Source organism: Lampris incognitus, chromosome 16, assembly GCF_029633865.1.
Source record: "Lampris incognitus isolate fLamInc1 chromosome 16, fLamInc1.hap2, whole genome shotgun sequence".
Lineage (NCBI taxonomy): Eukaryota > Metazoa > Chordata > Actinopteri > Lampriformes > Lampridae > Lampris > Lampris incognitus.
Window position 1 is genome coordinate 42,821,437 of NC_079226.1, and position 23,891 is coordinate 42,845,327.

At 49.0% G+C, this 23,891-nt stretch overlaps 2 protein-coding genes across 3 annotated transcripts; one reads left to right on the plus strand and one right to left on the minus strand.

The window, feature by feature from the left end:
• Positions 1 to 8,326: 8,326 nt before the first annotated feature.
• On the minus strand, positions 8,327 to 16,053 carry lrit3b (leucine-rich repeat, immunoglobulin-like and transmembrane domains 3b). The gene is made up of 7 exons (XM_056295467.1): positions 15,944 to 16,053; positions 13,957 to 14,331; positions 10,905 to 10,990; positions 10,530 to 10,823; positions 10,371 to 10,433; positions 10,048 to 10,235; positions 8,327 to 8,398 (listed from the first exon to the last, which is right to left on the minus strand). Exons 1-7 carry the CDS (start codon positions 16,051 to 16,053, stop codon positions 8,327 to 8,329), a joined length of 1,188 nt encoding a protein of 395 aa, XP_056151442.1.
• Positions 16,054 to 19,301: 3,248 nt separating this feature from the next.
• fam241a (family with sequence similarity 241 member A) lies at positions 19,302 to 22,364 on the plus strand. Of its 2 annotated transcripts, none has more exons than XM_056295934.1 (2): positions 19,302 to 19,538; positions 21,640 to 22,364. In XM_056295934.1, the coding sequence occupies exons 1-2, from the start codon at positions 19,533 to 19,535 to the stop codon at positions 21,964 to 21,966; spliced, it is 333 nt and encodes a 110-aa protein (XP_056151909.1). In that variant the 5' UTR covers positions 19,302 to 19,532; the 3' UTR covers positions 21,967 to 22,364. The 2 variants fall into 2 exon arrangements, with proteins under 2 accessions (XP_056151909.1, XP_056151908.1); XM_056295933.1 differs by lacking the exon at positions 19,302 to 19,538 and adding an exon at positions 19,561 to 20,068.
• Positions 22,365 to 23,891: the final 1,527 nt, after the last annotated feature.

Genomic DNA, 23,891 nt, shown 5'->3' on the forward strand with positions numbered 1-23,891 from the left:
TGACCTCAGATCAGAGGTCCGGGCTCTGCTACCTGCTCAGTAAGATCAGCTTTGTGAGCTGGCAGTCTACGGTAAGGAGGGCTGGAGGGTGAGGGGGAGGAGAGGTGTGGAAAGGGACTCTATCACAGGGAGGAGGTGCTATCTACACGATGAATGAAAACCATGTGCTGTTCAAAGGGAGAACCCTGCCGCCGCCTGCTCTCGTTAAACATCTATTATTCCTTGTAAATCAACAAACTTTGGCTAACATGAACTTTGGGTAGGCCGGGTCTCTCTTCCCCGCTGATGTGTGTGTGTTGTGTAAGATGTGGCGCCCCGCTTTGGCAATGTCGTGTCACGAAGCGTGAATTCAACCTCTAAATGCTACTTGTGTTATGTCTAATGCTACTTGTGCGCTTGTGTTGCGTGTCAATGAATGTGCCAACAACACGATGGATTCTTGATCAGTCAAAACAACTGTAGTTTGCCAAATATCATACATGTGCAGAAACACGTTCTGTCGACAAAGATCGAAGACTTCTAACGGGGCCTGGCTTACCCCAGCATCAGCCAACTACGTGTCGCTCGTTCAACTGTTTAAATGCCCCTTGTGACGTCACACGGTGCAGCCGGGACCAGCGCCACACCTCCCATTCAGCTACACCTCTCTTTTGTTCAACAGCGGCATGAACCTCACTGCCCCCGGCTAACCACCAACGCCTCGGCCAGTCTTCTTCACCAACAGCCATCGGGCCCCACAAGGCCCACCCCCTGCCCCAACACCACCACCCCCCCTCCTCCTCCTGCGCAAGGACTGACTAGGACCGACTCCCTGGCCTCCACAGACCGCCACTGAGCCCTCTGACTTGTGATTCTGCTGACGTGAGCTAGTGACCCACCCGACCACACCGTGGCCTGCAGACCAAGCGGGGAAGGGAGAGGAAGGAGCACTTTCCATTTCCCTTCACGCACTTGCGTATAGGAAATGAAACGGAGTGTCGTTTCCCCCACGGCAGTGCAACACGACGACCAAAACACGTCCAAAAACAACAAGAACACACATATCCACACTAACACACATATCCACACTAACACACATAACCCGTCAGACCACCCTTGGCGTTTCCTCCGCGGGCGCAGCTCCAGGCAGGGGCCCCGGGCCCACCGGACGAGGCAGACCAAGCTCTCCCAGCAGATCCAGCGCCGGCTCTCCCGGCCATCAAACGAAGACAACACTTAAATGCAGACGTGGACAAAGACACCGCGTGGACGGTACTGGCTGAATTCGCGCCGCCATCTTCCCACACCGGAAGCAGGGGAAAAAAACACAACATTATATATTGCACATGGTGTACACGTTGCTACTGTTCGCATTTGACTCGCGTCTTTATTATTCTCCCCCTCCCCATTAGATGATACACACGGCAGATTTATCAGATCCTGTATCTTTTACACTTTAACTGCCTGCCCTTCCAGCTGTGCCCCAACACCACCCCACTATAGGATTTACATTCATTACCCCATTTGACATTACCTTGTTATATTATTATATTATGTTATATTATTTATTTATTTATATATCGATATATACATATGCAGTTGCCAACTGCACTGTATGTTCAAGATGGCCGCCATGAGGCTTGCCCCAGTTCCTGCCCGTCTGCTGTGTGTTGGTGTACATCAGAAAAGCAGCATGTCAAAGGAAATACAACCGTGAGGAGTTGCTGCACACCAGGAGGACTACATTTGCTGATGTGTGTGTGTGTGTGTGTGTGTGTGTGTGTGTGTGTGTGTGTGTGTGTGTCTATGCTGATCTCATATCTATGACGTTGTTTAGTATTGTTGGTATTAATGGTAGGTTTAGTATTGTTCTGATCCCGAGGTGACTGACCTCCATCTACCTCTGTTACTCTACTCTGTTGATGTCCTTTTTTACCCTCTTTGCTGCTATCTGCACCTGCATTTCCCTTCGGGGACGAATAACGGCTTTTTTATCTTATCTTATCTACATTCATTCTGCCAATGACTCGGACAAAACGCAGGGGATTTATTCACACACACACACACACACAAACACGCACACATGTATATATATATTACAGTATCTAAAAAGTTGTTCAGGTTTTGCAGAACATTTATCCAGTAATGTGGAGTAGGAATGGGGTGAATTGTTATTCGCACACCCTGTATTTGTGTATTTGTATACGTAATGGATCGACGTTGTTATCATGGACGAGGGAGTTTTGGGTTCCTACTCTGAAATAGTTCAGATGCACTTTGTGTTTGCAGTGTTCTGCACTTTGTCCAGAGTGTTGCTTGCTTGCATCCTTCCAAATGGATGAAGACTCTTAAACCTGTTTGTGTTGGTTTTGTGACATGGAGCAGAGCATGTTGTCAGGAGGAAACAGAGTCTGGACCACGGTATGAAACTCCTGGTTTATGACATCCTGACACAAGTACTATACATAAATACCACCCCACCACCATCACCCCCACCCCCGCTTATACATGTGACTAAAGTATACCACTGACCTCTCTGAGCTGTGAGTTATCCTGGCAACCTCAACCTCTACAATAATAAATACACCAACTGATCAGTTATATTAAGGTTTACTACTACTACTACTACTACTACTACTACTACTACTTTCGGCTGCTCCTGTTAGGGTTCGCCACAGTGGATCATCCGTTTCCATTTCTCCCTGTCTTCGGCATCTTCCTCTGTCACACCAGCCACCTGCATGTCCTCCCTCACCACATCCATAAACCTCCTCTTTGGTCTTCCTCTTCTCCTCTTCCCTGGCAGCTCCATATCCAGCATCCTTCTCCCAGTATACCCAGCATCTCTCCTCCACACATGACCAAACCATCTCAATCTTGCCTCTCTTGCTTTATCTCCAAACCGTCCAACTTGAGCTGTCCCTCTAATAGACTCCTTCCTAATCCTGTCCTTCTTCATCACTCCCAATGAAAGTCTTATCATCTTCACCTCTGCCACCTCCAGCTCCACCTCCTGTCTTTTCATCAGTGCCACTGTCTCCAAACCATACAACATAGCTGGTCTCACAACCATCTTGTAAACCTTCCCTTTAACTTTAAGGGTAAGTGACAGTCTGTTGATAAATGTCATATTAGCATCAGTGCACAGGACACATCTATGAAGCTAGCTAGCCTTGCGACAAGACTGTCTTGTTACAGGGCTATGAAGCTAACGCGGTAGCCAGCTAGCTAACGGCAGCTACTTACCCGAAACAACGTGCTCACTGCATAGCCTGGAGTGTTGTGCACCGGGCAAGTCCAGAAGAATAGGTTACATATGTAAGCGGTTATTTTCTTGCCCGGTGCGGGATTCTATACGGGGTGTACTGCACCGCAAAGCGACGTCACTAACCGCTCGGCTAAAGGGTCAGACCCGTTAGCTAGGGGCTAACGTGTCTTATTAGTAGTTTACAGTCGTCACCCTCTCCCGGAAGCGCGCCCTGGCGCTTCATTATTCCCGCGCTGCGAAGAGACTTCTGAGGATCTGCACACTTCCGGATCCCGCCGCTGCCACCAATGTAACCGGTTATTTTCTTGCCCGGTGCGGGATTCTATACGAGGTGTACTGCACCACAAGGCCGCTCGGCTAAAGGGTCAGACCCGTTAGCTAGGGGCTAATGTGTCTTATTAGTAGTTTACACTACTTTTACTGGAGTCATTTTTTAAGTAGGCATCTACGTATACTTTTACTCGAGTATAGCTTCTGAGTACTTTTCCCACCCCTGGCTACAGTCACTGTCCACCAAGACCAAACGCTTCACAAACAGTTCGTTCTCCTAGCTGCGTACCAGGGCCCCGAATTCCTCCCTACTGTCCCCTCCTCATACACCACTGCCATGCATACCACCATTCACCTAATTGTTGTGCGTAATGTTTGTTTCTGATATCGTGTAACTGTATTGTTCGTGATACTATGTGGAGTGTCAGTTGTTGTCCATGGATGTGTTGTGCTGCAGAGTTTGATGTGTACCAAAAAGAAATCCCACTGGCCTTGGTTGTGTGGCTAATAAACAATCTCTTTATCTATCTATTGAACTCGAGCTCTCTCTGGCAATTCACTGCTGCATCTTGCAGAGATGTCAAAGAGATAAGTTGGTAATAAACATGATACTTTTTTCACCTTTGATCACCATCAAAAAGATGAGGAAATCATAAAAGCATAAATACACTATCATCAATTCCCGTAGTTGGAAGACAACAGTGTGCTAAAGGTTCACAGTGTCTTTGGATTCCAACATTGAAATGCTACAAGAATCTCCATTTTCCACCATATAAACCATGCAGAATTGTTGGATGGGCTTTCTGATCACAAATGTCACCTTATTTTAATACAATTCCTTATCAACTGATCAGCCCACTACTGGAACTGTAAGTGGACACAGAGGTTCTCGGCTGAACTTGCTACCTATCTGCTACCCCTGTAGAACACCTCAGCTGGGGATCCAACTGGCGATATCCTTCATCACATGCCCATCCTCGGGGGAGGTGCAATTAAACCTTCATAACAAATGAGACAGGCTCGAGCTACAACGAGGAGATAATCTGCTCTGCAAAAAAAATATTTTAAAAAAAGTTGAATACAGGGGACAACAGCAATCCAAATAATTTGCTACATCTTTAAAACTCTGGAGAAGGCTGTAGGCTAGATTACCATGAAGCGCTCACACACTCTATTTAACTAGAGATTTTGCAATGAGTGCATGGCCCTTGATCTGTGTTGTGAAGCTGCTGGCTTATAAACTCACAGTTAATGTAAACTTTATTATACTCCCTGTAAATGTGCCTCACAGGCAGGCAGTACATGCAGTTCCTCAGCTGGATATACAATACACATAGCCATTTCCTATCAAATAAAACGAGTAAAAATGATCAAATGAAGAAGTCAAAAACATAGCCAGGGAAAATCTGAAAGTCATGTCAAAGGAAAACACCGAAGCAACGGTTAAAACAAAGGTGGTTCTTCTGTTATCTCCGGGTAAGAAGTTGGAGGCCATGAGGTTTTATGAAGACAAGGGTCCATTAGAGTAGAAATGAGAACATAACTGACTCTCTCCACGCTGGTGAACACAATAAATCCAGACACGGGTTTTGAAAACATGAAATAGATCTGCACAACTTTAACATCTGACATGTACCCAAACATGCCGGCTCAATTGAGGGCAGTCCTACTGATTTGATAGATTTTTCTCTAAAGAAAAGTACGTTTCTTAAGGTTCTGCCGATGAAAATGATAGTTTTGTCTAGTCCTGTATCTCCTAATGCTGGGCGTGAAGGAGGGGTCGAGTCAAGTCAAGTCAAGTCCATTTTATTTGTATAGCCGATATCACAAATTACAAACTTGCTTCAAGCGGCTGTACAGCAACACAACATCCTGTCCTTGGACCCTCGCATCGCATAAGGAACAAATTAGGTCAAGACTGAACATTTTAACACAGCAGCTACACTGTAAAAATAAAAATAAGAACGTGTATGATCCCCCCCCCCTCTCCCCAATTGTACTTGGCCAATTACTCCAGTCTTCCGAGCCGTCCCGGTCTCTGCTCCACCCGCTCTGCTGATCCAGGGAAGGCTGCAGACTACCACATGCCTCCTCCCAATGGCTCCCATACATGTGGAGTCACCAGCCGCTTCTTTTCACCTGACAGCGAGGAGTTTCACCAGGGGGGCATAGTGCGTGGGAGGATCACGCTATTTCCTCCAGTCTCCCCCCGTACAGGCGCCCCGGCTGACCAGAGGAGGCGCTAGCACAGCGTCCAGGACACATACCCACATCCGGCTTCCCACCCGCAGACACGGCCAATTGTGTCTGTAGGGACGCCCGACCAAGCCGGAGGCAACATGGGGTTTCGAACCGCAGATCCCAGCGTCGGTAAGCAACTGAATAGACCGCCACGCCTCCCGGACGCCCCCAAACTGTTGTTTTTAACGGTAAATACTGGCAGCTGTGGTTACCAGAACTTTACCGTAATACATATGGTAGAACCTTTTCTGCTGTTACGGTAAACGGATATTAGTACTGTTGAGTTTATGGTTAAGGCTAGCGCTTGAATGGCAGACATACCAACATGTACCCTGGCTTTGATGAATGACTAGAAGCTAAGCAGGTGTGGGCTTGGCTAGTACTTAGATGGGAGACCTCCCAGGAGAAGTAGCTGCTGGAAGTGGTGTTGGTGGACCAGTATAGCAGTCTTCCCTTCAAAAAAAAAAACTAATGCCCCAGTGCAGTAATGGGGACACTGCTAGAAGACAAGATAACCTTTATTCATCCCCAAAGGGAAATTCGGTGAATACAGCAGCAAAGAGTAAAAAAGACATCAACAGGGTAGCGTAACAGAGTAGATAATAATCCATCCATCCATTAGCTGAGCCGCTTATCCTGCTCTCAGGGTCGCGGGGATGCTGGAGCCTATCCCAGCAGTCACTGGGCGGCAGGCGGGGAGACCCCCTGGACAGGCTGCCAGACCATCACAGGGCATAACAATGCAGACGAGCTGGAGGCCTCTATCAAAGCAACCTGGGCTTCCATAACACCTCAGCAGCGCCACAGACTGGCTGCCTCCGTGCCACGCCGCACTGGTGCAGTCATTCGTGCAAAAGGAGCCCCGGCCAAGTCTTGAGCGCATAAATGAACATACTTCTCAGAAGGTCGACATCTCTGTGTTATAAATCCTTTTTTTGATTGGTCTTATGCAATATTCTAATATTTTGAGACACTGGATTTTTGATTTTCATGAGTTGTAAGCCATAATCATCAAGATTAAGACAAGAAAGGCCTGCCATGTTTCACTTTATGTGTAATGAATCTAGAATATATGGAAGTTTCACTTTTTGAATGAAATTACGGAAAATAATGAACTTTCCCACAATATTCTGAGATGCACCTGTACATGTGGGCCGCTTCAGGCTCACATCCGTTTTGTCAGGACCAGAAGAAGGTCGTCAGTGCCGCATCACTGCCTGAAGTGGCCCACATCCGGATGCTGTCTGGGAATGGCATCACCTTTCGGAACTACTACAGGAAATACGACAGTACAGTTTGAAAACAACACAAAGGAATTTATTGAGCATTCCATTCTCAAATAACTGAAATATCAAAAGACTATTCAACTAATGACACCAGGGCAATAGATTGGGGCAAGGGCAATAGATTGGGGCAGCGGAAAAGTGTCAGAGTTTGTAGAATACTAAATTTCACATTCTCTATGTCTGAATACACAATTTATCAATGGCGGCGTATGAAGATAACATCTATAATTAACAACCAGGTGTACATGGTTGGTAGCTGGTTTTTGTCATCCCACATTCTAAATAGCTCCTACTACCTAATCTAGTTCAACCCCGGTACATCTTTCTGTTAAACCGCTGTTTGCACAGCCGAGTGGAACAACTTCTGGATGCAGCAGGAAATGAACTGAAGAAACCAAAGCGTTGGTTTGGTTCAAATAAACCAACACTAAATCTGAGCAAAACAACATTTATAATATTTGGGAATCAGTCAACAAAGTCAAACAAGAAGCTCACGGCAAATGGAATGTGGAAATCGAAAAAGTGTCAGAAATCAAATTTCTTGGAGTAAAAACAGACCGTAGGTTATGTGGGAAGCCACATATAAAGTAAAGATATCAAAGTCAACTGCAATCTACTCCTGTATTGTCACCATCTGTGTCTGTGTGAGAGTCTATAAACGGCCGAACTAAAGCACTTGGGGCCTTGATTCTTTTTGGAGGTTATTGGGGATGATCAGGGGCACCTATAAAAAATAGCAGAACATTAAAATTATGCATAATTATGCATAAATATGCAAAATATGCATTTTTCTAAAAATGGCTAAAAACCACTTTTCTCGGCATTTCAGATGATTCTGAGCATCTTTGATTTTTTCACCTATAACATTTTTTTTTCTGGGACTTAGAAATGTTTTGGCATTATGCAAAGTATATGCATTTTTGCAAAAATGCACTTATGATCCTCATTTTTTTTGGAGGTGGTAGGTATTGTTCCAGAGGACCAGACAAATAGCAGAGAATTAAAATAATTACAATAATTATGCATAATTATGCATTTTCTAAAAATGGCTAAAAGCCACTTTTCTCGGCATTTCAGATGATTCTGAGCATTTGGGGGGGAGGGAGTTGGAGTGGGGGGGGGTTTAGGGGCAGGGGGAAGGCGGTTAGCTGGCAGGATGAAGAGGAGGGAGATTTAGACGGGTGGATAACCACACCGCTACATTGTAGCGGGGTTCTTCTAGTACTATATAAAGTCAAAGATCTCCCGCATCAACCAGCACTACACACCTTGTCCTACTCCTTCACACCTCCAGACGCCACCTACTGTGAGGCGGTGTGGGGCAACCCTCACAGTAGGTGGCGTAGAACACATCCTTCAGAAAAGAGCCGTAAGACGTGTCAACAGAACCACGTAGAGGGAGCCTACAAACCCACTCTTCACCAGACTGGAAGCAGGAGCAGTTCAGGGTGCGGGTGGCTTCAGAACCATCCAGACCATGTCCAGAGTGAAGAACCAGCAGCTGCCGAACAGCATCCAGAAGTTGTCCCGGATGAGGGGAAGGTAAACACGAGCTCGGAGCAACATGTGTATTCAAAACACAACTCGTGAGGGCAAAATGCACAACTTCATTGTGTAAGCATCAGAGGGGTTCATCTGTGGAACAAGTGCAGAGCAGAAGTGAAGGTGTGTACTTCGATAAGTAGGTCACGCAAATCTTTAACAATGTTGACCAGATGTAGGACGGACGAACAAGAGGAGGGTGGAATAACACGATGCAGGACGTGTCAGGTGGCGTGTTGGACCGGCGCTGCTCTGCTTGTTTTGGTTTCTGTGCAGCGGTCTTCCTTTTGTTTTCCTTTCTTTTGTTTGTTTTTCAGTTTTGTTCTGGCTTGACTTGGTTGTTGTTATCTAAAAACGGGCAGGGCCAGAAAAGTTCTTTACTTCATCCCACACCCTTTCCCCAGCATGCACCGGTTGTTCCTTGTGTTGTTACAGACCGTTTGCAAAATATGTTCACTGGTACGTGTTGTGTATTCCTGCCTATGTGTCTTGTTCTGTTATTGTACCATGTTCGAAACGGAGTCATTCACTCATTCAAGTCACACTTTCTCAAGTCAAACAATATTTACCCTTCAACGCACTACTTTTTAGTAGTACCTTCTTCCCCCCTCCTCTTTTTCTCCCCAATTATACCCGGCCAATTACCCCACTCTTCCGAGCCGTCCCGGTTGCTGCTCCGCCCCCTCTGCCGATCCGGGGAGGGCTGCAGACTACCACATGCCTCCTCCCATACATGTGGAGTCACCAGCCGCTTCTTTTCACCTGACAGTGAGGAGTTTCACCAGGGGGACGTAGCACGTGGGAGGATCACGCTATTCCCCCCCCCCACCCCCCGCTGACCAGAGGAGGCGCTAGTGCAGCGACCAGGACACATACCCACATCCGGCTTCCCACCCGCAGACACGGCCAATTGTTTCTGTAGGGACGCCCGACCAAGCCGGAGGCAACACGGGGATTCGAACCGGCGAACCCCGTGCTGGTGGGCAACGCCACCCGGGCGTTTTTAGTAGTAGTTTTTACAAGCATTAACCAGACAACCGCATGCTCTATCATACGTCAGACGCAGAGCTGGCAACCTCCGTGTTCCTGGGCTACGGTGGTCTCCTGAACAGCCCTGTATTAGACAGCTGACTGACAGTGAAACCACCGCTTCTGGCCTCACTGAGACGAGTCCGACAACAGTGGACTAACTGACTTTTCTGAGGTTTCAGCGGTGGTCTTGAGTGATAGATTGTTCTGTCCCCGTGCTTCTGGTTTTTATCTCCCTCTGCCATACTTGTGCACAGGAAGGCCTCTCTTTAAAACGCTTCTCTTGGTCTTGTTAAAGGGGGCAGAGAGTAACGCTTTCTTCAGCGTCTGGCTGATCTTCTTTGAGGTGGACGCAGAAGTTACAGCAAGAGTCGGCCTGGGCTTTTGTGTGAGTGTTTTCTTCCCATATTTTGATGATGATCTAGGTGGAACCTTTTCAGGCACGGTCTTTGGAGGGCGGGATGGGCCTATAATCCCGACCACTTTAAGCCTAATAGGAGCTTCAGCAGTTCCTGCCATGTTCCGTGCCTGGCATCGATATTCACCCGCGTCCTTGTGTGATAGCCCATTTAAGCTGATGATCGACCAGCGAACTCCCACTCGAGGAGATTCCTGCATAACTGGGACATGAACAGGTACAAAATGTTAAAATTCCCCTATGCTCAATATAGCTCCATACAGTGCACAATAAAACGAGGCAGGAAAACAAGGATGGAGAGTGAAGAACTTTGATAAGACAAGGCAGTGTCACTTACAACTCTCCAGGTTTCTGGGCAGCTGTTCAGAGTTGCTTGAGGTTTCTGATTGTTGGCAGCAATCTGTGCAGGACAACAAATGATGGCAACATCAATTGATTGATCTTCAAACATATCAAATATTACCCCTCCACCCAGGAATGGCTGTAGAATACTTACTGGTGTAAACTGACGTTTTAATCCAGGTCAGAGTCGGTGTTGGGTAGCCAGTGGCATCGCAGCGGAGGATTACATTACTGCCCAGCGGAGAAATCACTTTGGTGGCTGCAGGCTGAACCGAGGGTCTCATGCACCGCGACAGGTCAGCCTGTGTTAACAGCACCCCCGACTGACCGAGAGATCTGCTGCAGGTCAGCAGCTGGTCCATAAGAATCACAGGGCTTCCCAGGGACATGGACAAGGACGTGACCATGGAGATCTGACAGTCACAGAGCCAGGGGTTGTCATGGAGACCTGAGAAGAGCGGTGAGGGAGGCCGCATTAGCCACTGAGCAGAAATGAGAAAGCTCAGTATTATTCTCAAACATGCCGTACCCAGAACTCTTCTTTGCACAGCTCCTCCCCATTCCCTTTGAAGGGGGAACCAAAGGTCCAGCAGCTCAGCAGGCAAAACAGTTAATCTGAAGTGGAAGGGAGCAGAAGAGAGAAGAGGAGAGTTGGAAAGAAAGGGAGAGGGAAAGACAGTAGAGGGAAAAATGTGATTGGACAAAGATACAATCTCATATTGTACTCTTCAAAAGACTATCTGCGGTGGTCTTCGCTTAGTCCATCCTGGACACTTAAAGCTGAACTTCGGAGTTTTCCGTGTAAAGAAACACGAGTGTCTTCACATCAGCAATGTCACTTGTTCAGAGATGTTGTTAGAACCCGCCGACTTTGTTGACCAAACTCGTTACTTTCAATTATGTTCTGAAATTCTAAGACAACAATGTTTACATTACATTCTGAAGGGCCCACCCCTCCATTTGATTGACAGGCGAGGTTGCCGGTTTGTCTTTGTGGGGTAAGGGTGGATTTTTCCAAGTTGATGGTAGCTCCAACGGGGTGTGGGCACGGAAGTAGCCGTGATTGGCTGTTTCGTCGGCCAATAGACAGCGCGGAACCTCGAAGCGCACGGACTTGAAACAAACGATGCGCACTGAAACATTTAGCTAGCTAGCTTACAGCTGACCTTAACATTGCCAGATCGTACTGTAACGATAGCTAACGTTAACGCTTGCTAACAATGGAAATTCAAAAAGAGTTTATACCCTAACACCAGTAGCGGATCTAGAGATTTTTTCCTGGGGTGGCAAAGGGATGGCAAGACTGTGTCCCAGAGGTGGCAGCTGCCACCCCTTGGCACCCTGTAGATCCGCCCCTGCCTAACACTAACCAACAACCAATCACGTCTACTTCCATGCCTACACCCCATTGCATCTAGCATCAACCATTTTCCTCATTGCACACCGTGTTAATAAACCAGGACACGGGGCGTCCGGGTAGCGTGGCGGTCTAATCCGTTGCTTACCAACACGGGATTGCTGGTTCGAATCCTCGTGTTGCCTCCGGCTTGGTCGGGTGTCCCTACAGGCACAATTGGCCGTGTCTGCGGGGGTAAAGCCGGATGTGAGTATGTGTCCTGGTCGCTGCACTATCGCCTCCTCTGGTCGGTCGGTCGGGGCGCCTGTGCGGGAGGGGAGGGGGAACTGGGGGGAATAGCGTGATCCTCCCACACTCTACGTCCCCCTGGTGAAACTCCTCACTGTCAGGTGAAAAGAAGCGGCTGGTGACTCCACATGTATGGGAGGAGGCATGTGGTAGTCTGCAGCCCTCCCAGGATCGACAGAGGGGGTGGAGCAGAGACCGGAACGGCTCGGAAAAGTGGGGTAATTCGCCGGGTACAATTGGGGGGAAAAAGGGGAAAATCCGAGGGGGGGGGGGCAGGACACTCACACAGCTATTTCCTGTTGAGTTGGCTGATTGTACCTCTTCTCAGATCTGTCGGGGCAAGTACACACTGCTTGTTGGGGCAAGTACACACTGCTTGTCGGGGCAGGTGCACACTGCTTGTCGGGGCATCTCCCTGATTTCTTTGTTAGGTTTGTTGAACTTGTTAGGAGGGACAGTTGAACCTGTTGTTCTGAGGTCAGAACCCCACCCAACCTCGACCTCAGAAGAGGTCTAATCCGCTAAAGTCACACACACCGGTGCTTGTGTTGTGGGTCTTTAAAAAGCCGACTTTCTGCTGTCTTCAGTTATGTCTGCTCACTTATTTTATACTACAACCTCGCGTACAACACGATACAGATGTTGTGCTGACTTATCTTTGTTTTCGTTGTCAGACAACTGCATGACTCTAAAAAAGCAATTTAAAATCACCATTAGCCTTAGTTAGCTTAGTGTAACCGGTTATTTTCTTGCCCGGTGCGGGATTCAATACGGGGTGTACTGCACCACAAGGCGACGTCACTAACCACTCGGTTAGCTAGGGGCTAACGTGTCTTATTAGTAGTTTACAGTCGTCACCCTCCCCGGAAGCGCGCCCTCGCGCTTTGTTCTTCCCGCGCTCCGAAGAGACTTCTGAGGATCTGCACACTTCCGGATCCCACCGCTGCCACCAATGTAACCGGTTATGTTCTTGCCCGGTGCGGGATTCGATACGGGGTGTACTGCACCACAAGGCCACGTCCCTAACCGCTCGGCTAAAGGGTCAGACCCGTTAGCTAGGGGCTAACGTGTCTTACTAGTAGTTTACACTAGTTAGCATTTTGTTAGCCAGTAAGCATCTTCCCCCCCCTTTTTTTTTAATATGTTTCTTTTTTTTAATTTTTGCCTCCTTTTCTCCCTAATTGTATCCGGCAAAATTACGCCGTCCCGGTCTCTGCTCCACCCCCTCTGCTGACCGGGGAGGGCTGCAGACTACCACATGGGAGTCACCAGCTGCTTTTTTTCACCTGACAGTGAGGAGTTTCACCAGGGGGACGTAGCACGTAGGAGGATCACGCTATCCCCCCGCCCACCTGAACAGGCGACTCGACCGACCAGAGGAGGCGCTAGTGCAGCCACCAGGACACATACCCACATCCGGCTTCCCACCCACAGACACGGCCATTTTCTGTCTGTAGGGACGCCCGACCAAGCCGGAGGTATCACTGGGATTCGAACCGGCGATCCCCGTGTTGGTAGGCAACGGAATAGACCGCTACGCTATCCGGACGCCCCTAAGCGTCTTCCCTTATACGCCTCTGTGCTCCGTGCTCGTGACGTGCACGTGTATGCGTGCTTGAAAATCATGTAATGTGAGTGTTTTCGTTATGGTATGGCAGGAGTGTCAAACTTCAGGCATTTGTTGCAACCGTGCACTACACCACCCGATTTAACTAATTAGCTCACCTGCTGGATCAAGGAGGGAAAGGAACTAGTTTAATCAGGCGGTGTAGTGCACGGTTGCAACAAATTCCTGCAGACACTGCGGCCCTCGAGGCCTGGAGTTGGACACCCCTGCGGGATGGAGACCCACTGTGCTCAGTGGCGCTACTGGTGGCCAAAAACTCCACAGTTCACCTTTAAACACCAGTTGAAGGTTCCCTTCATGCTGACACACCTATTGCTGGAGAGATCTAGGTAGGTGATGTTGGGGAGGAAGAGAGCGGCGTGGGCGGGAAGACTGGAGAGGCGGTTGTTGTGCAGTCCCAGTGTGCAAAGGCGCGGCATGTCTCTCAACCCTTCCCAGGGGAAAGCAGACAGGAGGTTTCCGTCCAGTCGGAGTTCTCGCAGTGCCTTCAGATTTAGGAAGCTGCTGGGGTGAATGGACGTGATGGAGTTATAGGCTAACCACAGGAACTGCAGCTGCGAGAGGTTGTAGAAGGCCGCTCTGGGCACCCTGGAGATCGAGGTCTTCTCCAGGCGCAGTTTGACGGTATCGGGAGGCGCGTTAACGGGGACGGCGGAAATTCCAGGGTCACTGCATTGCACCAACCTGCAGGGTTAAAGTGGGTTTGTAAGGTCTAACAATGAGACAATTAAAACACCTGCTCGGGTGTAGGTAGAGTGTGGCCTAGACCAGTGGTTCTCAACCTTTTTGGGGTCCTGGACCCCCTGCGTATTTTTGATCTACCCTGAGGACCCCTCCACCTGATCTTGGGGGAGGGGGGGTTGCAATTTGATAGAAACAGTAGAAACTGCATTATAAATTGCATTCTAGCATTTACTCACTCTTTGGGGCAAAAATAAGAGCTTTCAGTTGTAACTTAGATATAGTTAACAAAACAGAATTCTTATGCAGTAACTTTCAGATATATGTAACAACAGAATTCTTATGCAGTAACTTTTAACAATGCAAACGGGAGCGAGATCTCTTATTAAAATACAATAAATTACACTTGTGAAACAGATGTAATTACAGAAAAAAGTCCTGTTACCCTTTATAGTTTAGGTGGATAACGGTCTCAGTCACATTTGAGTAAAATAATCCTATTTCTATTAACGTCATAGGATCTTTTTTTTTAAAGATATTTTATTTTCACGGACCCCTTGCAATTACACCACGGACCACTAGGGGTCCGCGGACCCCCGGTTGAGAAACACTGGCCTAGACGATACTGTCCGTCCATTAACTTGTCCAACATGTGTATTCTGATGGAAACACCGAATTTTACTCACACATATCCAGCAGCTGCCTCGTGGCTGAGTTACTGATTAGCTGTTGTAATTAAGTACGCCTGACTTCCAACATCACTGCCATTATCTCCTGGATTACTCCCCCCAGTAAAGTAGTGTCGTTACTTGTAGTTACGTGCGGTTTTCTTAGCCTCTCACAGGAAATGGTGACGAGGCTTCAACCGCTGTAATGCTTTGCAGTGTTGAGCGTCACATCTAGACTCTCTGACCTTACTCGGGTAACGTCAGGTAACAGTTTCTAAATTGTTTTTTGATCAAATCACTGTAATCTAGTTGCACGTGTTTCGACTTCCCTCTGAAAGATGCTCAGAGACAACATATTTGCTACCGTTTGCTGACGTCACTACCTGACAAACGTCGCCATGTGACAAGACGTAACGCCGCTTGTTTAGATTAACCGTAAGACATGCTGCATATTTAGTGAAACGGTTTGAGAGTCTTGCACAGTGTTTCTCAACCCAGTCCTCAAGGACCCCCTATCCTGCAGGGTTTCTTTGCAACCCTGAACAGGTACCTGCTTGTAGTAATTCAGCAGTGAATGTCAGACGTTGCACACCTTGCATAATTAAGTGCTGCGAGATGATTGGTTGAGTAAGTACAAGCAGGGCTACTACCTATGCAGGGTTACAATGAAAATCTGCAGGATAGGGGGCTTCCTTGAGGACTGGGTTGAGAAACACTGGGACTCCTGCAGGTAGTCTCGCTGGTTCTGACTGACGAGCACCGATGTTGCACCTCCGTCATACTTTCATGTTGCAAAAAAAAAAGAAAGAAAGAAAAAGATCAAGTTCAACCAGCAAAAGAACCCCTTCTGCAGAAGAAGAAGTACTTCTCCTGCAGAAGAAGAAGAAGACTCTGCAGAAAGGCGGTAGTAGGTACAGTGGAAAACAGTCAGGAAAGCCTCACAGCACCTGAGCTCCTCTGTCCCGTGGCTTCCATTGACGCAGGTACACAAGGACGGACAGGCCCGAACCCCCAGCAGCACAGACTGGAAGACAGAGACGACCACAACTAGCTGCATCCTTCATCAGACCGGCCCCGTGTTGTCAGAAGCCCCCCTGAGCGCCATGTTCCTGCCCCGGGTCTCGTTAACGTGTGGAACGCTGCGTCCGACCGCGGAGTAAAACCAAAGACCAGATTAGCCTGGATTATGCAGATTACGCCAAGCATTTAATCACGTGTCTGGCTGTCCAAGAGAGCCATACCATCAAGAGATCAGCCGCAACAAGGGGACAGACGTGATGCCCTACTGGCTGGGTGGGTTTGAGGTCAGACACGTGGGCAGGACAGGGTTCTGGGCGTTGGCATGGCGTCCGAGTCTCACACACAACGACTCCGGCAAGCACATGGCTGGAGTATCGCTCCTGTCGCAGCGGCTTCCGCTTACTTAGTGATGGCGTTTGAGTTACCAAATCTCCGTTTGACGTGTGTGTGTGTGATCTGCCCCCTGCTGGTTTGGTGACAACGGTACACCGTCCACGCGCATTGTGCCTCCCTTCATACACGTTACTTTGTAAAGACCTCCGCTCTCCATTCCCGTCACATAGTAGCAAAGAAGTAAGTAAGCCAGCAAGGTATGCGTCACGCACGCGCACGCGCGCGCACTCTCTCTCTCTCTTTCAGAAGGAGAGGGAGCAGGTTGTAATTTGTTTGCTACTGTAACGGAGCATTTTTCCCGCCCGCTGCGGGATTTGATCCGAAGGGACCCCCGCCCCCCCCACTCATCAACTAACTCATAATCTCCTTTATATACAGTTGGGTAATATAAAACAATAACACAACCTTTCCTCACCCCTACACGTCTTGAAAACACTTGTAATGAAACTTCCTGTGAAGCCTTAACCACCTCTCTGTCAATCATCCGTTAACCACCTCTCTGTCAATCATCCTCTCTCCGTTAACCACCTCTCTGTCAATCATCCGTTAACCACCTCTCTGTCAGTCATCCGTTAACCACCTATCTGTCAATCATCCGTTAACCACCTCTCTGTCAGTCATCCGTTAACCACCTCTCTGTCAATCATCCGTTAACCACCTCTCTGTCAATCATCCTCTCTCCGTTAACCACCTCTCTGTCAATCATCCGTTAACCACCTCTCTGTCAATCATCCTTTCTCTGTTAACCACCTCTCTGTCAATCATCCTTTCTCCGTTAACCACCTCTCTGTCAATCATCCTCTCTCCGTTAACCACCTCTCTGTCAATCATCCGTTAACCACCTCTCTGTCAGTCATCCGTTAACCACCTATCTGTCAATCATCCGTTAACCACCTCTCTGTCAATCATCCTCTCTCCGTTAACCACCTCTCTGTCAATCATCCGTTAACCACCTCTCTGTCAGTCATCCGTTAACCACCTATCTGTCAATCATCCTTTCTCCGTTAACCACCTCTCTGTCAATCATCCTCTCTCCGTTAACCACCTCTCTGTCAATCATCCGTTAACCACCTCTCTGTCAGTCATCCGTTAACCACCTCTCTGTCAATCATCCGTTAACCACCTCTCTGTCAATCATCCTTTCTCCGTTAACCACCTCTCTGTCAATCATCCTCTCTCCGTTAACCACCTCTCTGTCAATCATCCGTTAACCACCTCTCTGTCAGTCATCCGTTAACCACCTCTCTGTCAATCATCCGTTAACCACCTCTGTCAGTCATCCTTCCTCAGTTAACCACCTGTCAATCATCCGTTAACCACCTCTGTCAGTCATCCTTCCTCAGTTAACCACCTGTCAATCATCCGTTAACCACCTCTCTGTCAATCATCCTTTCTCCGTTAACCACCTCTCTGTCAATCATCCTTTCTTTTGTGTGTGTGTGTGTGTGTGTGTGTGTGTGTGTGTGTGTGTGTGTGTGTGTGTGATGGTGGTGTGTTGGTGGAGTCCGACACCTCGCCCGCAGAATGGGTGGAGGCGTTCCCCCGCGCGCCACGCAGGAGCTCAGCACGGCAACACAAGTGAACTGCGTTACGGTCCAGACGGAGTCTGGTTTCCCAGGCTGCAACGCTCCTCGCCACCCTCTGACAGGGAAGCCCATGTGACACAACCATTTGGACCGTTTGATCCGTCTGTACCTGAGCAAGGACCGGACTCAAGGGCTGCTCTCTTAAATGTCGCTAAACATACTTGCTGACCTTCAGGAAACAGCCATTATACGTTGCGAACACTAAATAACATATTGATGATAGGTGGATCCCTATTCGGGCGGCACGGTGGCGCAGGGGTTAGCGCGGGAGCCTCACAGCAAGAAAGTCCTGGGTTCGAGCTCCGGGGTAGTCCAACCTTGGGGGTCGTCCTCTGTGTGGAGTTTGCATGCTCTCCCCGTGTCTGCGCGGGTCCAAACACATGTAGGTCAGGTGGATCAGCGGGACTAAATTGTCCCTAGGTGTGGATGTGTGCGTGGCGGCCTGTGCGGGGTGTCTCCCCGAGCGGGTTGGATGATGGGTGGACCATATTTACCTCAGTAACAGTAATGTGTCCTTGGTGCTGGGGTGGCAGCTGCCACCTCTGGGACACAGTCTTGCCACCCCATTTATAAATCAGATAATATGTTTCTAAAGTATATTTTATGTACATGCATGGTGAAGGTCAATGAGACCCGCACCAAACTCATCTCAAACAGCAGAGAACAAAATACATTCGATGAAATCCGAGTTTTGAATAATAACACTGTAGCGAATTCGGGGGACAACGCAACCACAGGAAGTGCCGCGGCCGGGACGCGAACCCGTAACGCCCGCACCGCGGGAGGCATCGCTAACCGCTCGACTAAAGGGTCAGATCCGCCGGCCAGCGGCCAGCGTGTCTTCTTATCCGTGCACGTTACACTACGTTTAGAATAATGCACATTGCCCCCCTCCTTGAACCTCCTGCCACCCCAGGAAAAAATCTCTAGATCCGCCACTGCCCCTCGAGAAGCCCTTGGGCCACCCTAGTGGTTCCTGCTTGGAAAGGAACCTGCATAGATCAACGAAAGCTCCGTTACTTTAGCACAGACGCTAATCCCCATCCTTGAACGGATGTTGGCGCGGAGAGTCGGTGCAGAGCTTTCGAGTCGAAAGGGGCTGTTTGAATTTAATGGTTTGCTTTGGCCCGTGAAAATGTGCAAGTACATTAAAAAAAACAAAAAAAAATCGGATAGACGACTGCAGTTTCTCCCTCCAGTCCAGCAGGTGGCGCTGAAGCCACAAAAGTTGCTGCCAACTGCCCAAAAATCCAAAAAGAAGAAATGGCTGTCCCCCCCCCCACCCCCCTCCCTCCCTCTCTCTCTCTTTCTTTTCCGGAAGCGGATTAATCGTTAATATTTTGATTCGTCATGATCGTGGGTTATTTTCCCGTGTAGTTGACAAGGAGTCCATCCGGGTTCGGTCACTTTATTCGACACCACCTGACTTCCGCGGCACCGCCCGTTCTCACGAGTCCCGTGGAAGGCGCTGGAAGGAGCTGACGTCAGCAAGCGGAAGCGCGCGTATGCTCTCCTTGCACCCGCGCACACAAGGCAAATGCAGGTAAAGAAGGGGTCCCGGTAAACGGGCTCGTCGCCACCGCGGCGTCGCTCCCGAGTACCGCCGTCTTACGCGCGTTACGGGAAAGCGGAACCTTAAGCCGAGCCGAACGTAGAACCAGAACCGCCTTGAGCAGATTCCGCCGCTAACGGACCGGCTGGTTTGCTGGCTTTGGTATCGTGTACTCCGTGTCACAAGTTCAAGGTGCCGTCGCTTTGGACCCCCGGGGTCCCCCTTGGCCCGGGTTTTCCAGGGCTCGGCACCGAATGACGGGCGGAACTGCGTCATTGCGTCGCTTCTGCAGGCGGAATCGACGCGGTTCACGCTGAAACTAGTTTCCTGTGAGTCCGGCAAGACTTTATACCGAGAGCAACTACATACAACATGGCGGCACGGCGGCCTCACAGCAAGAAGGTCCTGGGTTCGAGTCCCGGGGTAGCCCGGCCTTGGGGGTCGTCCCGGGTCGTCCTCTGTGTGGAGTTTGCATGTTCTCCCCGTGTCTGCGTGGGTTTCCTCCCACAGTCCAAAGACATGTAGGTCAGGTGACTCGGCCGTACTAGATTGTCCCTAGGGGTGTGTGTGTGTGTGTGTGTGTGTGTGTGTGTGTGTGTGTGTGTTGGCCCTGTGGTGGTCTGTCCAGGGTGTCTCCCCACCTGCTGCCCAGTGACTGCTGGGATAGGCTCCAGTATCCCCGCGACCCTGACAGCAGGATAGGTGGTTCAGATAATGGATGGAGGGATGGTTACAACACACAAGCGTTGAGTTTAGGAAGAGCAGGAGAGGAAATCCCAGAGGCCGGACTTGCTTCAGCTCAAGGTCAGTTTCAGGGGGAGGCAAAACTCCCCACTAGTGAGGAAGGGTTTGTTATGCAAGTGTTTGTATCATGTAGTGTGTTTTAGGTTAGTTTCAGAAACCAGGCCGGTCATTTCAGAGGTGGACTGTGAGAAACATGACCCAAGTGGTTCCTAATTCACTGACGTTCCACAGTAGGGTGAGCAGTTGTAGGCACATGGGATGTTTATCGCCTTTCACTGTAACTTTTACATGTGACGTCTGTCAGCTACCTTCAGAAGACAGGTGTCTGTAAACTACCGTCAGAAGACAGGTGTCTGTCAGCTACCTTCAGAAGACAGGTGTCTGTAAACTACCGTCAGAAGACAGGTGTCTGTAAGCTACCTTCAGAAGACAGGTGTCTGTAAACTACCGTCAGAAGACAGGTGTCTGTAAACTACCGTCAGAAGACAGGTGTCTTGTCAGCTACCTACATAAGACAGGTGTCTGTCAGCTACCTTCAGAAGACAGGTGTCTGTAAGCTACCGTCAGAAGACAGGTGTCTGTAAGCTACCGTCAGAAGACGGGTGTCTTGTCAGCTACCTACATAAGACAGGTGTCTGTCAGCTACCTTCAGAAGACAGGTGTCTGTCAGCTACCGTCAGAAGACAGGTGTCTGTAAGCTACCGTCAGAAGACGGGTGTCTTGTCAGCTACCTACATAAGACAGGTGTCTGTCAGCTACCGTCAGAAGACAGGTGTCTGTCAGCTACCGTCAGAAGACAGGTGTCTGTAAGCTACCGTCAGAAGACAGGTGTCTGTCAGCTACCTTCAGAAGACAGGTGTCTGCAAATCATCGCAGTGAAACGGTGGATTAGGAACATTTAATTCCTCGTATACAGTTTCCCAGGATTGTATTTACTGATTATTAAGATGTTTTATGATGAAGACTTGTTTCCCTTGTCAGCCCCCTAACGCCGTCTTAACATAAAAAGCTGGGTAAATTACCTTCAGCAGACACGGTGCGTGGTGCGCTGGTAAAAGTTCAACTTCTCTCGTTTTCTATTCGTCCATTTCCAGTATTGATGAATGGTAATGGTGGTGCAGCGGGTCATTGTGTGTCAGCTTTCTCTCCGGTGCATGCAAACTAGTGTAGGTCATCTTGCTGAATTGCTGCTCACATGCGAGTCACCGATGCGTGTTATGACGAGTCACCTCCGTGTTTAAAATTACGTAAGTTTCTCCTGCGCCATGATGTCCTGCTGAGACAGCCTGTAGGTAGAGTTTAGCCTATGCATCTGTGTTTTAGCCTGACCGAAACCTTGTCCCAACAGGATGAAACTACCAGAACCAGACCAAGACCCGCTTCTCCGCCCAGGACCGGGGCACGTCCCTCCAGTGACCCTACAGCCCACTGGCCCCACATAGATGAGCCTACCACCAGGGAGCCTCAGCTGGATGACTGTGAGCGTATGGGGACTCTGTTTGGGATGTGTAACAAGTGCCTGCGCGGTGTGGGTTTTAGCCAGATGTACTTCGGGGAGAAGATCGTGGAGCCGGTGGTGATAATCTTCTTCTGGCTCCTGCTTTGGTTCCTGGGCATCCATGCTCTGGGCCTGGTGGGGACTCTCTGCATCATTATTATCTATATCCAGAAGTAAAGACTGCCGACGAGCTGAAGCAAGACTCTCGCGTTTTGCTTGGTTATCGCTGCCCCTGTTGAGAATCAGCTGAATGGGTTGCATGAAGAAGAGCTGATGAAGCCTCGGCTTCCAGTAGGGAGGGCATCTTTAAACGATCCTAGCTGTCAGCCATCGTTCCATGTATTGGGTCCTTGCATGAATTACGGGACGCTTCCTCAGTCAGCACAACTGAAAGGTGTAGTCGGTCAGTTGAACAGAGTCTGACTGTGATGATGTGAAATGTGTCGCGCTGCGGTGTAAATGATGCTGCCCCGCAGCGCTAACCGTGCTCTTTACCCTGGTCTGAAATCAGGGTCTGTTTTAAACTGGGCGAATCGCACTGGTGAAGCCAAATAAAATGAATTGCTCCATCGGCAGCGTTGCAAAGTCGAGCATTTTTTTTTTTCCCCCAGGAAAGGCGCTGTGTTTCCACTGTGCAGAAAACGGGGCCTGTAAAGGTGCGTGAAATGTCCACATCTTTGGCGAGGAAATCGCCACGGTGGGAAAGTTAAGGCGAGGATTTTAGACCACCCTCTGTGTAGTCTTTTATTTGAAAAGATGAGGCCCCTCCTAGGAAGCGAGCGAGTGAGCGGACGTGACAGGTGCAGCATGACTTAGTCTTGCATTGTGTGTCCTTGACATGTGCGGCTTGAAACCCTCCCCCGTTTCATTTGGAAATGGAGGTGTACTACACGCGCTACAGCTCTTCTGCTGTTCCTCATTTTAAACAAACCGCAGAGTTGTGGCCATCCCATGCAATGTTTCTCATCTTCTGTCACAGTTGAATTTATACATACACTGTTGTAAGGGAGGAAGTGTTGCAGTTACTGGTATTACTGTTCAGTCAGCTGATATTTGAGTGATTTAGCGCACACACACACACACACACACACACACAAAAGAAAAAAAAAATCAGTTGTGTTGTTCACTTCATTTGGCCAGATTATGTGGTGTGCATGATGCAGATGTTGGACACGTGTAGACTAGCTCCCCCAAGCAAGACGCTGCTGTTGACCTTAGTCTGCATTTTCTGTCAGCATCACTAGTAGGTCATCCTGCTGAAGTCAAGGCGGGCGATACAGTATGACCGAACACCACTGAACGCCACCCCGACTGCGAGTAAGACTAGCGACCGCTTCACTCCTCTCCAGAGAATACAGGTACGTTACAACACTAGCCCTCTGTAAGCACTTTCATTGGAGTTTGACAAATGGAGAGATGACGACGAAGTAGCATTCACTATTAAAGCTGGACTAAGACTTCGCAATAAGGTTCTGCTCATGGAAACGCACAAAATAGTGGAAGAAAACCCCAAAGAATTGACTAACTGGGAGGGAAAAAATGGCTCCAGTCCTGCAATGACCTTTCAAATGCCGTGCATGGCAATAACTCAGTTACAGTCACATGTCTCTTCAGTCACTGTCGGCTTACTTTATTTTCCTTGTAAATGTGCATTTTGCGCTATAACGAGCTGCATATTTAAGTAGGAAAATGTGCTTGGATATCGGGGTCAGAAGAAGGTTTTGGCAGGGAAAGCCAGTCTTTGGAGTTATTCTGTTTGTTCCAGTTTGTCAGACATTAAATCAGATTTGAAATGTTAAGGGCCCGGCTTGGTCGGGCGTCCCTACAGACACAATTGGCCGTGTCTGCGGGTTGGAAGCCGGATGTGGGTGTGTGTCCTGGTCGTTGCGCTAGCGCCTCCTCTTGTTGGTCGGAGTGGCTGTTCAGGGGGGAGGGGGAGCTGGGGGGAATAGTGTGATCCTCCCATGTGCTACTTCCTCCTGGTGAAACTCCTCACTGTCAGGTGAAAAGAAGCGGCTGGTGACTCCACATGTATGGGAGGAGACATGTGGTAGTCTGCAGCCCTCCCCGGATTGGCAGAGGGGGTGGAGCAGTGACCGGGT

Excerpts from the sequence above, each read along its gene's own strand:
- lrit3b (XM_056295467.1), bottom strand. The coding sequence starts at position 16,053 with ATGCAGCTAGTTGTGGTCGTCTCTGTCTTCCAGTCTGTGCTGCTGGGG. Across the intron at positions 14,332-15,943 it reads CACGGGACAGAGGAGCTCAG|GTTGGTGCAATGCAGTGACC; the intron begins GTGCTGTGAGGC and ends TTAACCCTGCAG. Across the intron at positions 10,236-10,370 it reads GCCCAGAAACCTGGAGAGTT|TTATGCAGGAATCTCCTCGA; the intron begins GTAAGTGACACT and ends TTCATGTCCCAG.
- fam241a (XM_056295933.1), top strand. The coding sequence starts at position 20,021 with ATGTTCTCCCCGTGTCTGCGTGGGTTTCCTCCCACAGTCCAAAGACAT. Across the intron at positions 20,069-21,639 it reads CTCCCACAGTCCAAAGACAT|GATGAAACTACCAGAACCAG; the intron begins GTAGGTCAGGTG and ends TTGTCCCAACAG.